A 26,434-nucleotide genomic window follows, 5' to 3' on the forward strand; every position below is an offset into this window, starting at 1 on the left:
TCGATCGTTGCTTTGTTATTCAAGAATGAAATCCGGGAGTTATTTCTGCTGCACCCTGTATACTCGATGGTTTTATCCGCTGAACTTATTGGAAGGCAAGGAATTTGCGTCATACGGCTTTGAAGGATTCCAAAGATTTATGCACACTACTAATGATAATATCCATAAAATATTAATCAGGAACTTTACTTTTCGTTAATTGGATCTAACTCCTTTTTTTGTTATTCAATAAATATTTAATTCTTTTTCTATCTGACATTAAATTCCTTGCCAGGCCAGTTGATTTTGTGCAAATCTTGGCGATCTTAACTACACGTACTCTAGATAATGAATACTTGCTGTTATATTTCTATTCTTTTACTATCTTTTACCTATTCATGTAATAATAACAATACAATATTAATTAATGTACATATTTAATTAATTAATATATTAATTTAATTAAATATAATTATCCTAATTATTATTATTGCTACACTTGATTGGACACACACACACACACACACACACACACACATATATATAATATATATATATATATATATATATATATATATATATATATATATATATGGGAGGCTGAATTTTGTACCCCCCCAAATGAAAAACGTTCCTGCGCCACTGACCATACTGGTGGGGCAAAAAGTAGGGGGACAATCCCCCCACACACTCCCCTAATCGCTGCTACTGTACATACATGTTCATGTACATTAATTGCCCTAATGACTTGGTCTGGAAACATGTTCATGTACATTAATTGCCCTAATGACTTGGTCTGGAAAATTTTTGTTCTTGATCTGGAAAACATGGAAAAGTCAGGGAATTTTGTTTTCACAAAATAGTAGACACCCTGATTAATATTTTTAATTTGGCATTTGATCAGAAAATTAACGTATGGATTATTACTTTAGGCCGCGTTTACACTTATTGTTAACAATATAGAAAATATTAGCGGATTATAAGCCCAGTAATAATATTTTCTATCATTCAATTAGTATATTAAAATTATTGAAACACAGAAGATCCACAAATACAAAATAATAATAATAATAATAGTACTCAAATAATATAAAATAAAAAAAAGTAAAGTGCTCCCCTGTGCATAGCACCACTCCATGAAGGCGTATAGGGGGTGTGGGGGTAACTAATTGTGAAAAATTAATGACACATGCATATGAGCCATGAGGATATATATATGTGTGTGAAGATATTATACATAACATTCAAATAAAATTATTACATGATAATTGCTTTGATTGAGGATTCTTGGAGTTCTTGTTTTCGCTAATATTAGTTACAAGATATGTTTACATTAATTTACATACACATAATAGATAAGATCAATACATACATATCTATGTGATAGGAGGTCATTAAGGTTGTAGCATGGATAAATTATTTTATAAATAAGCAAGGAAATAATAAGACAACAATGCTCAAGGAATAAACGAAAGTGTAGAATATCGAGTTTGCTTCACTGATTAATTTATAACACATTATTTGATTGATTTTGAGTTAACCAAAATATTTTAATACTCTGGAAGCCATTTCATACAAATATCAGACATAAATTATATTATATTTATAGAAGGAATAAAATAACCATAACTTTTATTGCTGGGTAAGTTAGAATACATATCCAGGTTAATTTTAAAAATACTTATGCTGGTATTAATTCATTCCCTTTTAATGATAATTGATATTTTAGCAAGGCATGTTTTCGGTAACAAAATCCTGCAAATATTTTTTTTATTAGTTTTTTGTTTTACCAAAATATTGATATCTTGTGATGTCATATTTTTTTCTGAAATGCCTATTGTTTGGTTAATATTGTTGTGAAATTTCAAAGGGAATAAATCATGTGTGAGCGAGATAGAATTTTTTTTGTAAGGTGCTGCAGGTTTGAATGAGGGCTTCGGAAATGAAGGGAAATGAGAGTTGGCTGAAAGTTCGAGAGGCCATAACTCTGAAACCAGATGAGTTAGAAGCGAAAAATTTTATGTGGTTTCTTGCCACCATAGAAGGATTGAATGTACCAAGTTTCATAAAAATCTGAGATGGTGGGTTCCCAAACCTCTTTTTTTTGGTTGAATTGATATGGAATGACCCTTTTACGAAAATTCCATTTACTGTTAAAGTTAAATGAGGACAACCATTGACTTATTGTTAATAGCCTGGATGACTGATGTGTATGTGTTTGTGGGGAAGGGGTACCTCCTCTCATGTATCTCCCTAGCAGTGACATTAACTCTTCTTGCTTTGGATTTCTATCCCATCGCATATTCAGTGCCGACTTTGCGATTATGTTTGCCAAAGTGAATGGGGAAGGAGTTTATATATTCTTCAAGCCTTCTCCCAGGCTAGGATAACACTTTTTCCGAAAGAAAAAATAAGTTGTTTTCTTTTTGCAACATTTTCAGGAATTACAATAGCACTCTTTCCACCTTGCTTATTCAAATTGCAATTTTTTTTTCGTTATTTAGTGTTGCTATTCTTCCATTTTCGGCTACCCGGAAAAATTAAGAGAGACTCAAAAAGAACACCCATGCGCAGGCCAAATTCGAACCCCGTGCCCTTGCATTCTAACGCATTGTGATAACCACTTCTTCACAAACGTCAAAAATGTGTCTTTTTAAACATATTTTTCACGAATTTTTTGCATTTACATTACTTTCATTGTAGATGTGGACAGTCCAGTTAATTAATATTTATGCTGTAATCTTTCCGTTAGCCCTTTTCTTTGAGTCTGAGACACAAAATTCCCTGCATTTGGTTAAAATGTTTGATAGTAAGCAACACTGCTGGTTTCCGAACACTTACTTCGGCTGTACTGCCAGACCCGAAGCTGGACTTCAATTCAAACGATTGTGCCACTTTCTGTGAACAGAGGTGTACAATATTTTCTTTTCTTTTGCTGCCTCCATTTAATGCTGTATTTACAATTTGCAATATTGTTTCAGATTTATTTTCAAAATTTTTGATGGTATTCTCATTGTGCATTTGTGTAGCCTTTTTTATTACTTTCCTAGACCAAGACCAAAGTTTGATTCCAGGTTAAGCAACAGTTTTCAGAAAACTTTTCACATTTTCTGTCACAAACTATTTTTCACAGCTAATTCTGTTGAACAAGAAAATTATTTTGATCTACAAAATTCCATTGTACTATTTCAGAGACAAGAAAGAATTGAAACTAAAATGTATTTTAAGTGAGCTGAATAAGATGAACTTTGTTTACCACAAATTTGAACTCTGCAACTTAATTGTATTTATTGTTGTTTCTTCCTTGTCATGAATGTTTTGTTAAAAATAAAAAAAATACGATATTCGTTTCTTTTATCTTTTCAGAACAAGACTCCATTTTTGAATAAATCTCTCAAAGAATTCCTAAAAACCCCAGAAGGATCACTGGCAACATGTTTAGTAAGGGAATTTTTGGAATATTTCAGTTTAGATTTTACACTGTCGGTATTTGATGCAGAGACATACAAAGACAACGATTATGCTTACTATGGACGAGAGAAGTTAATGAAGGAACTAAAATTTCAAAATCTAAATGGTGAGTAAATCTTTTTTAAAAGTTTTAAATTGTAATATGTGGGAATAATTGCCAATGTGTGTGTGCTATAAGATGCAGAGAAGTATGTGTACAAATGTTCTTGGTTGTTGTCAATGTTTTCAGGGTTGTCATATCCAACATTCTGTTTTGGACTTTGCAAAATTATATCTTGGACATTCTGAACCATCTGAACTTGAAACCAGCAAGTATGTGCAATAGGAAGAAATAGGTCATCCTCAAAATTAATGTTTTGTATATATAATGCAGAATTTTATTTATTTATTAATTTATTTTGCATGTGATTGGTGGATTACATTATTCACATGTGATTTTCAATTTTGAATTCCACTGTGATTCAAAGAGATTATCTAAGGGAAAAGGGTCTCTTAGTCTTCGCAGGTGGATTTGCTATAACATAATGATAATCATGGAAATAAATCACAGGAGCTATATTGAACGCAACTCCCCCCAATCGTCTTCGGGGGTGTGTGGCTTGATGGGCATCAACAAACTCAGTTGCGAACATGTGGTGGACCCAACTCTCATTTGTTTGGTTCCACGGACAACGTTCGGTACCTTGCGACTCGATAATGCCCGATCTCAGTTGAAAAAAAATTCAACTGATCGGTGATTCGCTGTTTCCCAGCCGCCAGTTGGATTTGCGTTCAGTATAGTTAACTTAAAGTGGTATTTTCATATATGAATATTTTTCCTTTTTTTTTTTCGGTAAACACTAAGAAAAGTGTACCGTCAGGAGAATAAAGTGCTTCAGTTACATATATAAAATTGTTTGATAACAGTAACCAATGACAAACAAATCCAGTGTACAAATTCGAACTTCTCACAAACAATCTCTGTAGTTCATTCCCGTCCTAATTTAATGCATTAGTTTCTGATTGTGATAGATTTTAGCCTAGGATAATAAAATAAAATCTCATGTATATGTGTGAGATTGCAGTTCAGGTAAAGGTTGACTGTTGCTTTCTTCTTTTCAGGAAAGAAAGGACCACTACTTGTAGAAGTTTTGCATTCTGCTCAGATGCATAATAATTATGTCAGACTAGCACAAATGGTAAGTATTGTTTAATTTGTAAGGTACTAATAATCACAGCTGAAAAGATACCTCGATGTTAACTTCTATATCTCGGAAACAGTAAAGTAAAAGAGTAAAGTGCTACCCTGTGTTTTGCACCATGCCATGAAGGTGTATTGGGGGTGTGGAGTTAGGGCCCTACACTTTCTTTATCCCGCAGAGTTTCCTGCAGGTACCTACTTTATACGACGCTGGGTGGGTGCCGGAGCTGCTTAAGCAGATGGAAAAAAAATCCCTGTTCTCTCCCACCGGGGATCGAACCCAGGTCTCTTGCATGGTATTCAGATGCCCTAACGACTGAGCTACTGTGGCTCTGTAGAGCTACAGAGATGAAATCATGCAGACTGCTAAATGCTAAATGAAGCATTAGTTTAGTCCAGAGATTGGCACATTTGCCTTCCCTGTTGCGATCCACCCAGCATACAGACATAACATTGCCAAAGTTTCCTTTATCAAGAATGTTGCCATCACCTGCACTGCACATGTAGCCACCCATTCACAAACCACTGAAAATATCCATGTGAGGTACCAGTAGCTCACAATTGGCAGTTTGGTGATTCCTGGTTTAAACCATCTGTCTAGCTGTTAGATCTCAAGTAATCTATCAGTTTCTCGGTAACCTGTAAATCTACAAATAAGTAATTTGGCAAACCAATACAAGTTTCTAAAATAGTAACTAGCAATATAGATATTCCTGATTGATTTTGCCTATTCAAATCAATGATTGATCCATTTAATGCCTATTGATTACTCAGAATTGATTCACATGTAGTCAGTAGGTTAGCACTCTTGCTTTGCATGCCAAGTGGTCTTGACTTCAAGCTCTAGTGGAAACCCTACAATTTTAATCTAATTAATGGTTTGGGAACTACTTGTGAGCAGACTCAGGTCATGAAAGACCATACTTCACTTCGAGAATAGTTTCACAGTTCAGTCTTTAAGCCTGGACTGAAAGTTAAAATCTTTCAAATCACACTTCAACGGCAGTGCCATAGACATGAATCAAAACCCTATGAAATCACATAACACTATTCTTATACTTGCATTTTCTCACAATAGAAGAACTACAACCAGTAGCTGGACTGTCGACTTCCATGTTTTAAAACAAGCGAATGAGTAGTAAACAAGTATCCAGCATGCTGCCAGCTTGATTGCTCTTTTATTTGGCACTTTTGAACTGCACTAGGTGACATCACTTCCGACAAGTCCGTACTTGAAGCCTGCTTTTTGCACCTTTTGGACACAGCCTTAAGTCTGGTAAGATAAAACACCTATGGTGGGACTTAATGCACTGACCATGCATGTGTCACCCAATCAGAAACTGCTTGATAGGTTTTCCCTTCATAGCACTGTCATGAGGTGTAGTATTAGTTTCAGATTATTCGGAAACCACCATAGGCAAAACGATGTGGAAAAAAATACCAAGTTCAAGTTGAATGTGATATTTTATTAAAGTTAGAACACTGGAGTCTTGCACCGAGATCATGTGGTCTAAGGCGCAAGCTTTGGGCTCTGGTATGGGATGTGTGCCGGCTTGAGTCTCCTGGTGAAAGCGTAACAAATTTTTCCTGATATTTTGGCCTGTGTATGGGACCGGTGGCCACCCACCATTGTGAGGAAATTGGGGAGCTACGAGTGAGTAGCGTAACCCAGTCATGGAAACCTACAAAAGGACTGGAGGTTCATCTTGCTGACCACACGTCACCCCATAACTAGTTGGATGATCCGGTGGGAGTGAGGCTAGCAGTCGGTAGCTAGGTCGGTAGGCACTGGCCCTCACGGGTTATATAAAACACTGGAATCGAGGATTGACTTTCAACAAAACTGTTCACATGTGGTGTGTTTTAATTATGGTGACCACCGCTTGGGGACATGGTGTGTTCCTGCTTGGTGGGATTGTGTTTGCAAAACAAACCTAACTGTATAGATTGAATATTTATCTTGGTATAACAATTTTTTAAAAAAAGTAGCAATTGTTTGTTGACACCATGCATGTTTTCTTAACCCCTCAGCAAAGTCGCGAGCTTCATGACCATGGAGATCATGCTTTTGGAAGTGCCCAAAATTTGCAGCAGACCGAGTCTGGGAGAAACCTTCCGAAAGAGGATCATAAGGAATTCAGTAGTGTCAGTGCCAGTGCTCTTCATAATGAAAGGACCTTTTCTACACTGATTCCACCCATGAACGTGAGTGGTTGGTCAGAGAACAGTAAGAAGTCAAAAGATAAGGAGGAAAGTAAATCATCAGACGGATACAGTGATAACAGTTCAGTTAGTGACTCATTGAACAAACCAGTGGGTAGCAACAAGAAACAACAAATATCAGGGTATGTATTATGTACATTGTTGTCATTTGGAGTGAACATATTAATTGATAATGGTATATTGGTACAAATTTATTCCTCTCATATTTCTGTAACTTATCTTGCTTCACAATTTTTTAATTATTTGTGTGTAATTTTGTATGCATAATTTTCAATTATAGAACCTCTGACAATAAAGTTCGGTGAATGATCCTGAATATCGAAAGTAGACAAATTCTTAATGAAACCTACCTTACTGTTCTTCGAAGTAGTCCCCTCCAATGGCTATGCACCGTTGAGAATGGCTGTACATGTCCTGGAAACTTTTAGAAAAGTCTTCTTTCGGGATGGTGTCCAAGACCCTCGTCACGTTCCGTTGGATGTCCGGAATATCCTCATATCTCTGACCTTTCAAAGCGATTTTGAGGCGTGGGAAGAGAAATAAATCTGGAGGATTCAGATCCAAATTTCTTGCAATGCATTGCTACAGAGGATGAGAGCTGATGTGTGAGGTATGACCCTGAAACGAAACGCCAAAGCAAGGAATGATGTTCTCCTGCATCACCCCGTCGGAAGAAGGTCAAGGCGTAAAAATCACGCATCAAGATGATGCTTATCACTTTCTTTGACAGTGATGGCATGATCCACAAGGAATTCCTGCCGGAGGGAACAACAATTTTTCCGCCTTGGCCTTCTTCCAACAGGGTGATGCAAGAGAACGCCATTCCATGCTTTGGCGTTTCGTTTCAGGGTCGTACCTCACACACCAGCTCTCATTCTCTGTAGCAATGCATTGCAAGAAATTTGGATCTGAATCCTCCAGATTTCTTTCTCTTCCCACGCCTCAAAATCGCTTTGAAAGGTCAGAGATATGAGGACATTCCGGACATCCAACGGAACGTGACGAGGGTCTTGAACACCATCCCGAAAGAAGACTTTTCTGAAAGTTACCAGGACATGTACAGCCATTCTCAATGGTGCATATCTATGGGAGGGGACTACTTTGAAGGACAGTAAGGTAGGTTTCATTAAGAATGCGTCTACTTTCGTTATTCAGGATCATTCACCGAACTTTATTGTCAGAGGTTGTATTTCTAAATGACAGTTCTTTTGTCTAAGAGAAGATGCATTAAGTCTGTTGATTGTAGAGGCATATATGGCATTCAGTCTCTGAATGGAATGCTTTAATTTTTTATGGGGTTGTGACAATGCGACATTCAGTGTATAAGTTATTGGCGGAATTTGCATTTTCCTCTTCCCACATATATCAGTAATTGTCTCTGTACCATTGAAAAATCTCTGAGTAATACACAATCATAAATTATATTCAGAATGCTGGATATTCAATTGTGCTTGTATTGGATAATTGTAATGGTTGGTTCAAAAAATGATCAGTAATGGAATCTGTCAGTTTCCTATAGGGTTGTGCAGGATGGAAAGTTTTTTTTTTATTTGAGATGGGATTGGGACAGGAAATAAGAACAATAATAATAATGTAAAAGATTTAAATCCAGGATGCAAAATGTTCACTATTTTGGTACAGGGAATCTTCGAAAAATCTTGAATTTTACAATTTTTCTTTGAACTCATGTTTTCTGCATTTCTGAAATGCCAACTACCATTTCATGAAATTTCCAATAAATGTAGTGTAGAAAAACTTCAGGATCTCCTAAATCAGGAGACCACTACATGAACTGTGAACCAGAATGGGATTTTCCCCCCAATCCCAGTAGTAACATTTTGTAATCGTGCACACCCCTAGTTCCCTGCTTCATCACATCACTAATTTCAGTGGTATTAATAAGGCAAACTTAAAGAGGAACCCTTACATGTTGGTTATGTCCATCTATCTGTCTGTCCATGTCAACTATCAGTATCTCTGAAATTGTCAGAGCTATAAAGACACACTTTTAGGTTTAGACACCCTTGCCACATCACTGGCCTTTGGTGAGAACAGTTGTCCTAAAGTGGCCTGTTTACATCTTAAAGACTAGCAAATGTGAAGATTCGAAATTTTCTAAAATTTTCACAAAATGATAATTTGAAGATACAAAAATTATATTCATTCACCAGTTGGTATGTGTAAGGCAGTGAAATAATTGAATGGCAGCAATCAATTTTTTGCTGAAACCATAAGGTAATTTACAACTCTTTGCTGGGAGAAACTAGATACTGTTGACATCATCAGTGTTTCAAAGACAACAGATCCCATTGCGGTAGCATTAGCAGAGACGATTCCACACACGTAAAACAGAGACAGCAAAAAATCAGGTGAAGCCTAACTGGTTTGGTACCTCAGTTGATAGTGAAATGGCATGGCATGCCAGAGATCTGGGTTTGAGTCCTGGCCAAACCTGCATTTTTCACTGAAATTTTTACCTAGTACATATCCAGTGTGTGCCAAATTGAAACATAAACAATTTTTTATCATCAAAACTATTCAAACTGCTAGTATGAAGTTTGGCAAGTTATATTATTACAGCTTAACCAAGATAAGAATGTCCCCACCAAACTAAACTGCATAGTCATTTCTTTCTTCTTTCACTTCCCCTTCTCTTGTGCCTGTGAGCTCTGAGTACAATAGTGTCATTTTTATTGTGCTCAATTTGTACAACATATTTTCACAATTAGCCAAAAGTGGCAGAAAAGCAGAGTAAAATTAACCAAATCAATCAACATATCATGACCAGATTCAACCAAAGATACAAACAGGTTCTTATATCCTTAAAAATGTTTCATGTTGTTTGTTAATAGTAAATCAGAACTACATTTACAAGTTGTTCAAATGAAGGTAGATCATTAACCTGACAGTGATGCCTACTTATCTACTTGAACTCATAGTGACAGTGGTAGTTTTTGGGTGAAGTTTCATGAATTCTCATGTGACATAGATTGGATATCCTCTCAAACTTACAAAAAATGACAATTCTAGAATGTTCTTTTTAATCCATTAAAGCATTCCAGGGAAGATTCAACATATGTGTATACATATTTGAGTAATTAATGTCATAATAGTCATATTCTTTAGAGTATGGACATGCCTTGTACTGATCATTACTCATAGATGCACAGTAAACTAAGTTCAAGTTTGTTTGAAATTTAATTTGTAAAAAAGTCCTAAATATTTACATTATTATGCAATTTCTACAGACAAAATACAAATTGATTGGTTACTAATACTCATAGCATACTGGTATAAAGTGTGTCAATGTGAGGAGTGCATCAATCTTTGAACATTTCCCTACCATATTTTGTCCCAAAACAATGCACAATTTTATGTTTATTTGCCAACAGGCAGTTGTAAATTACATAAATTATGAAATGCTGTAAAATGCTGTATTTTTAATTAATGCAGTAAGCAAATAATCTTCGAATGGAATATTGTAGAATGACTGAAACTTTTGTAGATTTGTATTGTAAACTTACAATATAATTGTGTTCCACCAGTAATACATTTTTAAGTTAATTGTAAAGTAGTGAAATGCCAAAGTAGGAAAAATTGTTCATTGTTTACTGAAGTAATTCCCAAGTATTCTGTTTGTATGCTAAATTTCACCTGAAACAATGTTTTTTCAACAGAACCACAAAAATGTGACTAATAATATATATAAATTTTGTAATTGGGTATGCTAATGAGGAATCCTAATATATCTTTGATAGAAAAAATATGGGTGAATTGGAATTTTATCTATATTTCTATTAATGGATAGTGGATTAAGAATTGCTGTTTCTTTGCAGGTCAAAAGATGCCGAAGCACCCTTTAAGCTGTCTGCAGAAGAAAGTAAAGAGAAATCTCAGAGGTCAGGTGGTAGTCTACTCTCATCGCTTGGTGGTTTACCCCCTTTGACTGGATCCTCAAGTAAGAAGGGTTTTGGAGGAAGCGGTCCTAAATCAACAGATATGAGTCAGCTGAAAGCAATAATGGATATGGAATTTGGCACAGGTATGGCTAGGAAGATTTTTGCTTATTTATGTGTTTACTTGTCAGGGAAGCATGTTCACATTATTGGCCACCATTATCATTGGAATTCGGTGTTTGGTCGTTTCTCATTTTTGGTGCAGGATGTGTCACTAGGTGTGATCCATGCCATAAGGTAAAATTGAGAACATCTCCACCGAGCATGTAGCCCACACTGATTCTCCCTAAAATTAATGAAACATATATTATTGGGCATCTTGTGTTCAGGGTTCAGAATTGCATTTCGAGCTTTAGATGTAATTTGGTGACAAACATACCATTTAGGCAAAAAAAAGATGAAAGTTTGGTGTCCAGAATGTGACAAAGTACCAAGAAGTCCAATATTAGAACCAGTGTATATAAGAACGACGTTAAGGAACCAATTTTTTCCTCACTTTTTGTAATACCACATAACATATGGGATAATACTTAGTGCAATCCAATGTGATTAAAATGTAGGCCTTCACTTTTGTGTAATTTGTTTGGTCAATATAACTTTTCATCTACTGATACATCATATACTTCAATGTTAACACGATTAAGCATTGTTTCCATGACAGAAAAAACACTACATATACTGAACAAGGCAGTCTACATTTCAGTAAAAACAAGAACACTTAACAACGTGATGTTTCAACCCTCTATCAGGGTCTTCCTTCAGAACTTAAAGAAAAAAAAAGTATGATGAAGTCTTAACGAAGATAGAAATAGAGGGTTGAAACGTCACGTTGAGTTTTTTTCTGAAATATATATATTGCTTTGGTCAGGATATATTGTGTTTTATCACAATGATACTGATTAGAGCTCCCATTTAGCCAAATGGTTAGCACATTTCCTTTTAGTGCAAGAGGTCCCAGGTTTGATCCCCGGTAGGAGCTCCAAAATTATGACATTGACCCAACATTCAAAATATTATTTCTCCAAAAACCTGGTAATTTTTAACTGATTATGGCAGCCAAATCATTTTACTTTTACTTAATCTTGTGTTGAGCCATGAAGATCTTATGACAAAAGTCTAGGCTCTGTTCTTCACTTTCAAATAATCCCTGCTAGTTCCAGGAATGGTGACTGCATATCAGCAGTTCAGGTAGAAGCCTTGATGAAATCAGAGAAATACACTTAAACTTAAAAAAATAGCAAAGGGCCAAAATAAATGATTAAAAACTACAAAAAATATTAGGCATATTACACATTTTAATTTTAAAATTAATACAAATTATTCACTTATTTCTGATTTTTCTATATGTTTTTATATTTTGGTTAACCTATTGGAGCCCAAGGCCATTTTCACAGGTAAACCCCCTTGGTGCCCGAGCCAATTTTGAGCAAAATGCAGTTTCAATGAACTGAGTGTAGATCGGAGGCTAATTGCCCTAGAGAGATGAATGATATACCGTTGTATTCGGAATGAACCAGAGATTCAGTCTATATAAAATTTATGCAAATTCGGCGTATATGTGGTGGGGGGGAGGGGAGAACCCGCAAAATTTCGGAAAAATGGGAATTTTCCCCTCCCCCAAGGAAAAAGTACATGACAGTGTCGACATGCACATGGAACTTATTGCTGGCATGTAAGGAACAAAAATATTTGCATTATTATCGTATGACGAATGTAACGTGAGTTGTACCCCCAAAAGGAATTGTCAGCACACCACTGATTCAAGCTTCAAAATTCAGCGTTACCGTGAAATGACTGTAGCTCAGAGGCTTGATTGCCCTAGAGAGATGAATGATATACCGTTGTACGTGGAATGAATCACAGATTCAGATGATATAAAATTTATTCACATTCCGCAAAAATTGGGTTTCCCCACGCCCCCTGACAAAAAGGACATGAAAAGGTCAACATGCACATAGAAATTATCGCAGGCATGTTAGTTTGTAAAAAAAAAATAGGAAGAGGAGTACAATAAGAAGTTTTTTTTGTACTTAACCTTTGCTGCTCTAGCTCCCAGGCTTGGTCTGGAGCCATGATGCCTTACTGGTAGTACTCCATAAAACATGGCTCCAGACACAGGGGCACCTTACAGGTAATACAGCGGCATCTACTTAGTCGTGGGTTTCATGGCTCGCACTATACGTATCACCGCTGTTCTCATACCATGGTGGGGAAGTGACGAAAGCCACAAACCTTGTACCACCTGTTGGCTGATGGACTGGGACCTGACAGACCAGGTTGTGCCGCAGCTTGGGGAGCTGGGGTTCGAGTGCCTGGCCCGCCCTTGGTTCCCAAAAGACTTAGAGGCAACTTCTCACGAAACCCAAAGTGCCTCACGTTCTGATGAAATGACTTGAAGAGCAGGAAGGCGTTCAAGATACATTGGTCGAGAAGGTGGAAGAAGACTTTGACATGGTCTTTCGTTGGACACTTTAGGAATTAGTCATGCGGTCGGCCTTGTCAACATAACCCATGTGGATATTGTATTTGCATACAATAGCCAGCTTGAGTACGTTGCCATGGCCATCACAGAAATTTCCGTCAGCTGGTGACTGATGTATGTTCGTCACGAACACGTAAGTCATCTCCTTTCTTCAGCTTCAAGTCAGTCTGAAAAGTGGGGTGCGAGGCCTTTCGTCAGGGAATGATGGTCCCGCAGCAGTTGCTAGTTCATCAAATAGCTCTGGAGAAGACAAGTAGTTGTCCATAAATAATTTATGACCAACTCCCTTCACCTTCTCCGACATCGCTACAACTAAACCCTGCATCGCAGATGTTGTGGCAGTCCTTGCCCAGATATATGGCCATGTCATATGCTATATCACAAAGCACGGAGTTTGTAGATCTTGATCCCAAACCTCTTGTGTTTCTTTGGAATATACTGTTTGAAGATGACTTTCCCTTTGTACAAGACCATATCTTCATCAACTGCTAAATGCTCTGTAGGATAGTAGCATTTAGAGCTAAGCTCATTGATCTTGTCAAAAACAAACCTCATCTTCCACAGCCTATCATAATTGGGATCTTATGGGGAGGGGTTCTTCGTATTGTCCTCAAAGTGTAGGAATCTGAGCAAGTGGATGAAGCGGTTACGTGACATTTGTTGTCCGTAGAACTGTGTGTAACGGTGGGGTTTTGTGGACCAGTAGTCTCGCCAACGTGTTCTGCAGTCATGTCCCATCAGTATTGTCAAACCAATGAAAGTCTTCATTTCATCAATGGTCATGCCACGTTCGGGCTTTCTTGTTGGGTGCTTTGTGATATGTTGGTGGTAGTACCTGTTAGTCTCAGTCACCAATGCTGGAAGACTTCTTCGTAGAAAGTCAGTGCAAAAAAGTCCAAGGGAGAGGGTGCATTGTCAAATGTGTCGAGCCTTCAGTCCATCCTGTCCTCGGAAAGGTCGGGGGTTGGCAGCAGTCCTACCAGTTCGGGGAGGGGGTTGCCAGTCGGATACTGCAGGAGCAGGAGGAGGGGAAGGGGAACGTCTTTGAGACATATCATCAGAATCACATTCTGATGATATATCAGAGGGAATGCCAAGCTCTTCTTCATCGCAATCGGAGTCTGTATCCATCTCCTCCAGCTCATCTTGGATTTCATCAGAACGGAGATCACTCGGGGCAGCCATGGTCGACTATAAGCCTTTTGGGGACACAGCAGGCACAGACGACACTATCACACTTCACACGAACGCAGCAAAGATGATAAGAAAGTCTTGGAAAGAGTCACACTTCACTAAAAAAATCTTTGTCACTTGGGCACAAAACGACTCTCACGAACGCACAACCTTCCAGGAGGAAAAGCTAGAATGGAGTGAAAAAAGTGCGCCAATTCTTGCAGCTACTTCCAAATTCTACTTTTAGACAATGCAGGGTAACCTTGTAGCCACTTGTGAAACACTTGTGCTCAAGAACAAAGGCTTTTCTTCAGCGTGCCTCGAACTTCCATTCTTGCCATGCAGTTTCAATAACCCCTTTTCCCCCTCCCCCAACTCCCACCCCCTGATTGCGCCCACCCGGAAAACATTCCTTTTGACCTTGGGTACCGATAAACAAACTTTCTTCGAATGCAGTTTCCAGGGGTGAGTGGAAAGGCATTGCTTTAGAACAACAAAGCCGGCCTTCCTTTGTCGGCAAAATTTTTCCCTTGAAAAAAGACGCAAAGAAGAAGTTGCCTTTATCCCGCCATTTTCATGAAAAAAAGATGTGCAACAATCATTTCTGTTAAATACATGTGTTAACAACAATATGAAAAAAGAAAATTGGAATTCTAGCCAAACATAGCGAAGTTATAACGTAGAAACTACGACCTTGACAAAGCGTCTCGATCGAGATGATCGGGCACCCCGAGGGTTACCTAAGAGCATCTCGATCGATACGGTCGGGCACCAAAAGGTTAAACACCATAGAAAACAAATGAACAGCATAATAAAAAAACTCTTTAAAAGTCTATCTGAACTTTCGACTACATACCTGAGTTATCATCAGGGCTGGTCGAGAGACTGAGAGGAATAAGCTGCAGATGTTCCAAGGTCCCTGCTTCCTGCACACAGCAAGTAGGGACATTGGAACTTCTGCAGCTTCTTCCTCTACGTCTCTCGACCAGCCATGATGAGGACTCTGGGATGGAGTCGAAAGCTCGGACAGACTTTTAAAGTGTTTTGTATGGTGTTATAACAACGCTGTTGCTGGTATGTCATGTTAGAAGTTTTTTTTTATTGCAATTTGTTTTTACATGTTTAGGCTACATAAAAATCCGAGTGCTACTTATTACAACTTTCGCAACCAATACCATGTACAGATCAGAAGTAATTTCATATCTTCACAGGATCATTGGAAGCGTATGACGAGGACTTCCATTCTTCGGGAAGTGTTGAGAAAAGTGGAAGAGAAGAAAAGGTGGAGGAGAAGGAGAATTCGCAGCAGAGTGTATCGGAGGAAATTGAAGAAGACCTGGCATCTGATGTGGACGATCTGTTAAATAGCAACGCATCAGGGGTAAGTGGATGCAACTCTTGCAACAAGGTTACATCAGGTGCTTCAGTTAAAATCCCAGGATTTCAAGTTGCTCAATTGAAACAATGCTTCAGAGGAGAGGGGATCATGGCCATAGTTGTCAATAGTGAGGTGTAAATTTTTTTTTGTAGATGGCACCACATGAACTGGAGACTTTCTGCTCTCTTGGCTTCCATTTGTGCCACTGAGTAATGGCAGGCAGACAGCTAAATACACTACCTTTTCCCATTGGTATCAGTATAGGTTGGATTTTGTTTACATATACCAGCCAGTACCTTTATGACAGTGTGGTCTTTCATGCCACATAAAGTTTTCGAGGAGTCAAATTATCCTGGAAGTTATGCAAAATTTAAGGTTTTTCTTTTCTTTTGCACCAGTATTATGTGGAAAGGCTACATTTTGTGATTATGTAAGAGGTCCTTTAATATCCGATTCAATTCTTGAATATTTTTGAAGGAAAAATAAAATAAAAAATACGCTTATAATTGGAATGCAATACTTACCCATTACCATTAATCAATATTGTGAACAACTTTAAATTATAATTTTGAAGTATCTGTGTCAATCTGTGGAAATCTGTATGAGTATCAGTTCAAGGTGGCATTGGCTAAAATAGCATCATCATAATAAAACACATTTGCAGGGGAACTATTGGGTGTGGGGCTCCCTAAAGTAAAGTAGGCTATCATCTATATATGAGGGTTGGAGCATAAGTCGTGACAACTATTTTGTTCACGGGAATGCGGAATCCGCACAAAAATCTGAAATATACAATGGGAAGGGGGCAGTGTATGGTATTGTGGAATGTATGAACAATGCAGAACGTGTGTATAGAGCGACCACAAGGAGAAGAACCTTTGACAAAAAGTCTCCGCTCACTTTTCCCTTCATCCATTCAGCTCGGGCCATAAGAAAGCATGCTCCACTCTGCCCCTCTCCTCCATGCGGGAGTACGGTGCACAGGAGTTGCGAGTCTGCAGAGGTTTTTTTGCTTGTGGTTCCACTACCAGGTATAGGACAGAGAAGCTAACAAAACATTCTGAAAGATAACATCATGCCACATGTGTTTACATGTCTGAAAGCATACAAGCTTTACAGGAACAAAGAGGTGCTTACTACGGTAGGACACTATTCCCCACAGATTCCACCAGTTCCCTCTGGCTCCAATTTTCCACAGTGATTCTCACAGTAGTGTCATTTATGAAAAGCACAGACAGGAGATGTACTATGTAGATTTTCAGCGAAAAATGCAGGCTCGACTAGGACTCGAACCCGGGTCTCTGGCAATCCGTGCCATTGCTCTACCACTGAGCTACCGAGCCGGCCTGTCTTCGCCTGCATTTTCACTGGCACTGTTTTACCTGTGTGAAATCGTCTCTGCAAGTGCTACTTCAACGGGATCTGTTGCCTTTGAAACACTAGATGTCGACGTTGCCTGGTTCCTGGGTTCGAGTCCTGGTCGAACTTGCATTTTTCGCTGAAAATCTACATAGTACATCTCCTGTGTGTGCCTAATTTAATGGATTGACATCTCTACGCTGTGAGGAACCAGGCAACGTCGACGTTTATAGTGTTTCAAAGGTAACAGATCCCGTTGAAGTAGCACTTGCAGAGACGATTTCACACAGGTAAAACAGCACCAGCGAAAATATAGGGGAATCCAGGCTGACTCGGTAGCTCAGTGGTAGAGCAATGGCACGGATTGCCAGAGACCTGGGTTCGAGTCCTGGTCGAGCCTGCATTTTTCGCTGAAAATGTACATACTAAAATGTCTCGATAGCAGATTTGGCATTTTTTGCAGCTGCATATAGTCCAGGAAGCCATAAAAAATGTCAATACTTCTTGTGCAAACATTCGGACATGAGCGAGGAACTTTTTTCAACAACTTACCTTGTCCTTTCCAAGGAAATAATATCCATCTTCTTCCAGGATATCTTTGTCTTCCTCACCACTTGTCTCATAATTAGTATCATGTTCTGACTCTCTTACATGATTTCCTTCATAATGATCAGATTCTTGAGTCAATTCTTCATCTTGAAATGCTCCAGATAAAGTAGCTTTGTCCTCGTTCGAAATGTCCTCCAACGGTTGCCATATATGCTTCTGCTGTCTTTCATACTCCGTTGTTTTGAACAATTTCTTAGAAAAAGGAAACTTTAAAATCTGGTCACCCAACACTGAACAAGTAAAAACTGCTAAAAGTATTTCACTCATGAAGCTAGGTAAGCTAAAGTTTAAAAAACTGAACAATAAAAAATCACGTTACCAGGCGCAAAGGGGTAAATTTGACCCCCAGCAACTTCGAAATAGTTTTGCCTTGCTGCAGGTACTCATTTACTGAAGGAAGTGATCTTGACAGTTGAATCAGATTGTTTTAGGAAGGTACTAGATTAGATAGCAACGTGGCCAACCCACAAGTGTCTGGGCATAATAAAATATCTAACTGAGGATCAAATTTCACCATGCATGCATACTTAAGGGATAAGAATTTCTTCTATGTTCACATAATTAATGAAGATAATGTAAATGAGGCGAAGCATTGTTTTTCAAAGTTTACTTACAAGTGACTGGACTGGCTCAGCAGTGACTTCACTAGCAGCCAATGTTCCAGATGCATGTTTTCCAAACAAAAGTTTCAACCTGATTGCGTCTATCAATGACTGGCTCAGCACTGACATCACTAGCCGCCTATGTCCCAGATGTATGTTTTCCAAACAAAAGTTTCAGCCTGCTTGCTTCTATCAATTTCAATCAAAAATTTATAGGAAAGGGATAACTTTGTTACAGCGACAGTCAGGAAGCATGATAGTGAGGTGTATCACACATCAATGTAAAGATTAGATTCTGGTGAATGTATAGATACTTTGATAATTACTTACAGATAAGGGGTTAATTAAGAAATAGTGTAAGAAAAATCACGTATTTTTTGAGGAAACGCATGAAAATTTTTGGAACATTTGTGGTTTTAGCCCATATTTTTTTAAAAAAAGAAATGAAGATAACTTTCGCGGTGAAAACTGACCATAGAAGGTTATGGTGTACCAGTGTAAAGAATATATTGATGTTCCTATAGTAAATTGTTGACATGTTTCTTGAAAACTACCTGATTTTCTTATGTTATTTCTTCATTAACCCCCAGTGGCGGCGATTGGATTCCAAAATTGGGGGGGGGGGGGCAAAGACAGTGTATTTCGTTTTGTAGATAAGGTTTAGCATAGTGCAGGGGCAAAAGTGGCGAAAAGTGGGGGGGGGGGGGGGCAAGTCCCCCCCCCTAATTGCCGCCACTGTTAACCCCTTATCCATGAGGAATGAGTAAAATATCCAGATATTCTCCAGAATATAGTCTGTACATTGATGAATGATACACATCTTTCTCTTACCTAACTGCTGTCTGTTACTGTAATAAAAGTCACATCTTTTCAATCAATTTGCAGTGCCCAATTTGCATAGGGGTTTCGACGTATGAAAGTTGGTTTGGAAACATACATACGGGGCACTGGCTCTTGGGATGTCACACTTAGCCAGTCCATTGAGACATTATATAAAAAAAGTTAGTAACTGATGAGGGAGATGGCAAGCAAAATGCGTCACTAGAGGATTTCGCCAATTGGATGCAGGCTTGTCATGCTGAATTTCCTCTACTGGAACAATATTTCAAAATCTGAAAAAAATACATTTGCTCAGGATCCCTTCTAGAGCGTTCACGCGAATTTTTGTGTGTTTGCTTTTGATGTTGCAATAGTTTGGTGGCTACATAAACCTATTAAACTATTGTGAATATCTAAACAACTTCGATTTTCTTCCTCTTTTGGCTAATCACGAAGATGTGGATGGGTAATGATATGATGAAATTGATGAAGGGACACTCACAAAGAACACTCATGCCAGACCGGGATGCAAACTTGGAACCCCTGGTGTCATAGTGCAGTGTGCTAATGAATACACTGAAATGAATTTTAAGCAGATGTAATTTTTCGGAATTTGGAATAGCATAGTGGTTTTTTGAAAGGACAAGAAATTTTGAAAATGGCTTTGGCCAAAGATGAAATGGTAAGCAAGGCTACCCCCCCCCCCAAAAAAAATGGGACTGGTTCTTCTTGTTTTTCCTACCTTGCCAATCTGAGAAAAGAAAAACCTTGTTGTTTTCCCAACTTTTCTGCAGATTTCACTTATTCTTCACGTAGGAATGATGTTAGTAGAAGGATATATTCTGCAGTGTGCCCATTCTGAACAAACAAATATTGCAAGATAATAAAGCATTTATTTATCTGGTGTAAATATTATTGTCTTATTTGCAGTTGGATGAATTGACGGCGGATGCTACTTTTTCTAATCAAAGTGGCATTGCAGACTATATGGAAGATTTGTAGAAGGAAGGTGATCTTATTCAGGTTAGTTTATTCTTCTCCTGCTTGAGCATGCAACGGAATACAATCCTCTATAAATCATGAATATTTGTAATTGCTTTCACTAGGTAACAATCTGAAAAGTGGCTTGATAAATGATTGATTGTTGATTTGGTGTTTTAAGTCCACTTTATGCACAGTAAGGCTAATTGGGACTGGACGTACTGTGAACCACTATGTGCCTCCACTCGGTATCAAGCCTGGGACCCCTTCATTACAAGGTGATGTTGCTACCACTGCACCATCAGGGAGGTGCGCTTGATAAATGAAGTTGTAGTGGCAGGCATAGAATGATAGTGTAGTAGTGACATATTCCTCCCCATGTTATCTATGAAAAAGCACCTTCCATAGGAGTAGTAGGTCCGAATCCTTAGGTTTTTATTCTGTGCGTTCCTTCTTCGATGCTCATATTTGAAATCAAGTAGAAGAAAGTTGGATCTGCATCACCATGCTGCTCCAGGGTACTCCCAAGTTATAGTCTGATTGGCATATCCTCAGTTTATATGGTACAAATTGTTTTAAGGAACAGCCCTTACAGGTTACAAAATAATACAATAATTCCTATTTTGAAAGTGGCTATTATGCTTGAAGCAACATTTTGTTCTAGTTCCACAGATGCTTTCAATATGAGCCTTGGGATCAAGCATGTTAAGTGACCGACTTTGAAGTTCCCACGTTCAAGTCCCAGCCTAAGTATGGGTATGGGCCACACCCAGCTTGCAACAAACACCAAAAGTAAATGCTAGGAGCTCTAAATCTGGTTCTCCTAACCTAATAATTCTTCTTCTTCTTCTCTTCCATTCCCTTATGCCGTTAAGCATTGGGTACCTCGTTCTGTCCATCTCATCCACTCTGTCCGGTCTTCCTTCTCATTTTGTTCTTAGTTTTTCCATATTTTAATCCTATCTTTTCTATTCTATCTTCCCATGTATTTCTTGGCCTGCCTCTTCCTACTCTACCCTCAACCCTCATCTCCATCACTTGCTTGGCTTTCCTATCTTCATTCATTTTATTTACATGTCCATACCACTTCAGCTGGCGTGCCTCTACTACTTCAGTCATTGTCTTCTTTTGTTTTACCTCTTCTCTTATTCTTTGATTTCTTATTCTGTCTCTTCGAGTTTCCCCCACTGTTCTTCTAAGATATTTCATCTCTATTGCTTGAAATTTACTTAGATGTTTATCTTGGAGTGCTAAGCTTTCTGTGCCATAGCCCATGATGGGCAGCCCGGGAACAAACAATGTAGTGACGTGATACCATCTCCGCTTCAAACGCCGTACCCTTTTGTGAATGAAGACAGTGGATCTTCGAAATTAATAGGATTGAACCATTAAATTGTGCAATGCGGAAGTACGAAATCTTCTAAATTTCACGTAAGTCATTTATCTTAATTGTTTGGTATTTTTTCATTCTGAGCTTTGGTGGTCTCGTGAAGCGTGTGTCCACTATTAGTAATCTATGGTCTGTACCCAGTTCAGCACCTCTTATAACTTTAACATCCATTATGTTTCTCCTAATCCTACTGGTATATATTATGTAGTCTATTATGCTTTTAGCATTTCTTCCTTCAGCCTGGAAGGTTATTTTATGGGCCTCCTTATGTGGGAAGAAGGAGTTTCCAAGAAGCAACTGATTTTCTACATAAAACTCCAGTAATCTCTTTCCATTCTCATTCAATGTCTTTTCTCCCCCGTAGCTTCCCATACTACAGGGTGTCCCACGAACGGTGCAACTGGGAATTAAGAGTGGCGTTACTTTGTAACCGAAACCTGTACATACATAAGTCATACACGAAATGTTAGCCCTGTCCAAGTAGATATTTTTAAACATAGAAACAACAAACGGGGTGCAGTGTTGCCAAATGTAAGTGAAAGTGTAAATTTATATTTCCACAAAGCATGGAAAATTGCATGTCAAACATTCGTACGGAAATTTGGACGTCAATTTCCACCTTGGGTAGGTGGACTATTTCGCCATCTATAGTTCAGAGAAGAAAACCGATCGTTTTCGCGTATAGCCAATCCTGAAATGCCTCGTAAAGGTGTACCGGTCCAAATGGGTGTTTTAAAAAAATTATGAGGTACAGTGGCAACACTGTTGATGTTTGAAGGCAACAAAATGTGTGTTTAGTGATGGTCTATGACATGGAAATACTGGAAACAGGAAAAAAGAAAATGAAAATTATGGTGAAAAAAGTGTTACTTACCTACTCCTGGCAACCATGCAATGCACGTAACAGGCAGTGTAGCTTTACAAAAGATGTTGAAAATGACAACCATTTTCCCTGAGGCATTCATCAACACGTTTTATCATGTTGGAAGCAACTTTATTTAAGGTTGATTGGTTTATATGGCTGTGCAAATGTTTATTTTTAGATCATCAAGTGTTCTTGGGTTATTAATGTAAACTGTTTGTTTCAAATAACCCCACAGAAAAAAATCTGGAGACGTCAGATTCGGGGAGCGACTGGGCCATAAGTTTTTGCTTATAATGTGATCGCCAAAAAACTCTGCCAACATGTCTAAAGTTTCATTAGACGTGTGACATGTTGCGGAGTCTTGTTGAAACCAACAATCATGTTCATCACGTTCCAACAGAGAAATAAACTGTGTGATAAGGTCACGATAAACTATTCCGTCAACTGTTGTGTTGAAAAATAATGGACCGATTATTTTTCTCCACGAAATCGCGCACCACACACCGATCTTTTGTGGATGAAGTGATTGTTCATGTAACAAATGGGGATTGTTACTTGACCAGTGTCTAGAATTTTGACTGTTGACATATCCATTTAAGTGGAACCATGCTTCATCCGTGAAAAAAACCTTATCCAAAATATTCACACCATTGTCTCTAATAAAATTTCTAAACCACTGGCAGTATCTTACACGTGCACCTTTGTCTGCTTCCTTCAGTTCTTGCACAGCCTGTACCTTATATGCACGTAGGTGCAATTGTTTTAACGCTTGGTGAGTTGTTGTTTTTGATACACCTGACTGTGCAGCAAGTTTACAAACAGATTTCCTGGGAGATTGTGATATTCTCTGCTCCACATCCTGTAGCACACCTTATGTCAAAACTGGTGGTTGTCTGTGGTAGGGTTTGTCATTAACTGATCCTGTTTCACGAAATCTGGAAAAAAGTCGATATATCGTCGAACTTTCTGGAACACTGTTATTCGGATATTTCTCGCGAAACACAGTTTTTACACTAGCGTACGATTTTGAACAAAAATAATGTTCCACAATGAACACCCTCTCTTCCAAAGAGTACTTCATTTCACAGAACAATTCTAATCTTCCCCTACGAACAATGCGAAATGCACGACTCAAACAGTTCTGAGTACACAACTAACTGATTCATTTGTTCTCGTTCGGTGGGCGCTCTTATTGCATTGCATCGTTGCCAGGAGTAGGTAAGTAACACTTTTTTCACCATAATTTTCATTTTCTTTTTTTCCTGTTTCAAGTATTTCCATGTCATAGACCATCACTAAACAAACCTTTTGTTGCATTCAAACATCAACAGTGTTGCCACTGTACCTCATATTTTTTTTAAAACACCCATTTGGACCGGTACGCCTTTACGAGGCATTTCAGGATTGGCTATAAGCGAAAACGATTGGTTTTCTTCTCTGAACTATAGATGGCGAAATAGTCCACCTACCCAAGGTGGAAATTGACGTCCAAATTTCCGTACGAATGTTTGACATGCAATTTTCCATGCTTTGTGGAAAAATAAATTTACACTTTCACTTACATTTGGCAACACTGCACCCCGTTTGTTGTTTCTATGTTTAAAAATATCTACTTGGACAGGGCTAACATTTGGTGTATGACTTATGTATGTACAGGTTTCGGTTACAAAGCAACGCCACTCTTAATTCCCAGTTGCACCGTTCGTGGGACACCCTGTACCATGGGCTACCTTCTTATCTGTACCTGTTCTTGCATTTAAGTCTCCCACTATCATTACATACCGTCCCTCCATTACTCCTTTATCTACTGTCCTCTGGAGTTGTACATAAAATTCTTCCTTATCAAGCACAGAGGCATCTTCTGTTGGTGCATATACTTGGATATATGATATTTTGTATTCTATATCAAATTTAACTACAATTATTCTTGAGTTAACTGGTTCCCAGCCACTGACCTTTGTTTCATATTGCTGACTTGTTACAATTTCTACCCCTTCTTTTGCTCTTCTTCCCTGTCCAACACCTGAATATCTCAAGGTATATCCCTCCTCAAGCCTTTGTATGCCATTTCCTTTCTTTCTTACTTCACTAATTCCCATTACGTCTATCTTACGCATCTTCATTTCCTGTACTACTTCAACTTCTTTTCCTAATATAGTTTTAATGTTCCATGTTTTCATTCTCGTTTTCCTTTTCCAGACCAGTCGTTATTGTGTTGATCTGTCCATTCCGAGGCTCCTGTTTTTTCTCTGAATCCGTTAATACCCTTTTGTGGGGGATTGGCCCAACGCAGGGTGGATTTATTTAGGGTTTACTCCCCTAGGGCAGTTGGCTTTACCATGCCGTTTGAGTCTGCCCCACCCTTGGTTTTCTGTCAGGGTATCCTTCCATTAGCCTTTGGGGTACCCTCCACTCCCTGCAAGGCAGCAGGGGCAGTGCTTATTTAATGGCGGCACTTCCTCGCCATGTCACAGTGCTGTCAATGGGCTTTTCTGGGTTTTAATGAGGATGGTCCTGCCACAAACCAAGCCCCCAGACCTTGTTAGCACTGCTGCCTCGGTCCGGGACTGCTTATTTGGCATTGCCTTATTCGCAGCTATCTGATGGCCATTCGCTATCTGCCACCTGCGACCCGCCCGGTTGCTGAGGCTCGCCCCTCCCATAGGAGGCCGGGCCTAATAATTCTGTTTAGATTTAATAATGCATATGTGGTTAGGTTGCATTTAGTTTTAGTGTTTGTTGCAGGCTGGGGGTACCCTGCACCAGACCCAACTAATAGTTTTTCTTGTGTATGCATTGCTTGCATTGTAGAATTATTTTCTTGTAGTTTACGGTTATTACAAGCATAAGAAAATAGTTTTTCGTTGTGACGTTTCAGGAGAACACACACTCCCTTCATCAGACATTTATTTTCATTTTGACTAAATATACTAAAGATACAGTTATGCTTGTAATAACCGTAAACTACAAGAAAATAAGACCCACCTAAGTTTGGGCATTCTTTCTGAGTGTCCTTCATCGATATTTCATCTAATCATAACTCATCCTCATGGTGAAATCGAAAAAGCTGGCAGAAATGCAATGTAAAGTAACAAAAATTGAACTGTCTGTAAAAGCCAAAAATGTTGCAAATCATGAAACAAAAATGGCCACCATTTTCAAACAAAGTCTAGTTTTAGAAAAATAATGCCTGTTTTGAACTATCCTTGTACAAAGGGTTACAATGACAAACAAATTATTTTTTAAAAAAATGGTTGAGCGACCAGTGCTGGACCATTTGGTAGGGATTGACCCTGAAATTTTACGCAATGTCCAAAAAAACGTAAACCTTTTGTCAGAAGGAGTAAAAGAACCATAAATTTCATTCACTGTAGAGAAAGAGTGTGTGTCTGCAATGACTTTCAACAGCAAAAACTTTTGGTTCCATCAAGCCCACATGCTGAAAATTCATGTTTTCGCAACCTAGTCTCCAACCACAAAAATTAGGCTACACATTTATTATTAGTCTTTTTATATGCTTTTGTAAACATTTTTGAGTGCTCATGTATTTTTTTCTGAAATCCTCATTATTTCATTGAACTTTGTGTAAAATTTCAGAGATCTGATCATGGGTTAAGGAGAAAAGAAATAAAATGCAAGGGGTACCTTGTATCGAGGATCTCAAGAGTGACAGGCAACACCTATTTCATGACATTTCAAAGTGCTGTAAAATGAAAACTATTTGAGATAGTGAAAAAAATTAGGGTTTCTTTCAACCATAATGGAAGGCCGTGTACCAAATTTCATCGAAATCAGGGTTGGTGGTTGGCATGACCTCGTTAAGAGCACAAGACGCGTAAGTCCACTTTTCATGGAATTCGGGTTCCATGGATAAATTAGAACTATGAAGTATTAAAATTGCCATGCTAGACGTAAGTATCTCGTATGTTTCAAATTTTTGCTAACAGAGGCATCACTATGTTTGTGC

The 26,434-nt window shown here is 38.4% G+C and overlaps 1 protein-coding gene across 1 annotated transcript in view; it reads left to right on the plus strand.

Annotated features, from left to right (window-relative positions):
* LOC145989412 (centrosomal protein 43-like) overlaps positions 1 to 26,434 on the plus strand; it is a 42,983-nt gene that overhangs the window by 15,227 nt on the left and 1,322 nt on the right. The window contains exons 3-8 of the mRNA XM_083124754.1: positions 3,346 to 3,556; positions 4,552 to 4,628; positions 6,662 to 6,975; positions 10,690 to 10,895; positions 15,676 to 15,845; positions 20,162 to 20,254. Coding sequence (XP_082980880.1) covers positions 3,346 to 3,556; positions 4,552 to 4,628; positions 6,662 to 6,975; positions 10,690 to 10,895; positions 15,676 to 15,845; positions 20,162 to 20,233 — 1,050 coding nt within the window. The 3' untranslated portion in view covers positions 20,234 to 20,254. The remainder of the gene's footprint in view (positions 1 to 3,345; positions 3,557 to 4,551; positions 4,629 to 6,661; positions 6,976 to 10,689; positions 10,896 to 15,675; positions 15,846 to 20,161; positions 20,255 to 26,434) is intronic.

The sequence above is a fragment of the Lepisma saccharinum genome, chromosome 6 (genome assembly GCF_977018435.1).
Source record: "Lepisma saccharinum chromosome 6, izLepSacc3.1, whole genome shotgun sequence".
Taxonomy (NCBI): Eukaryota; Metazoa; Arthropoda; class Insecta; order Zygentoma; family Lepismatidae; genus Lepisma; species Lepisma saccharinum.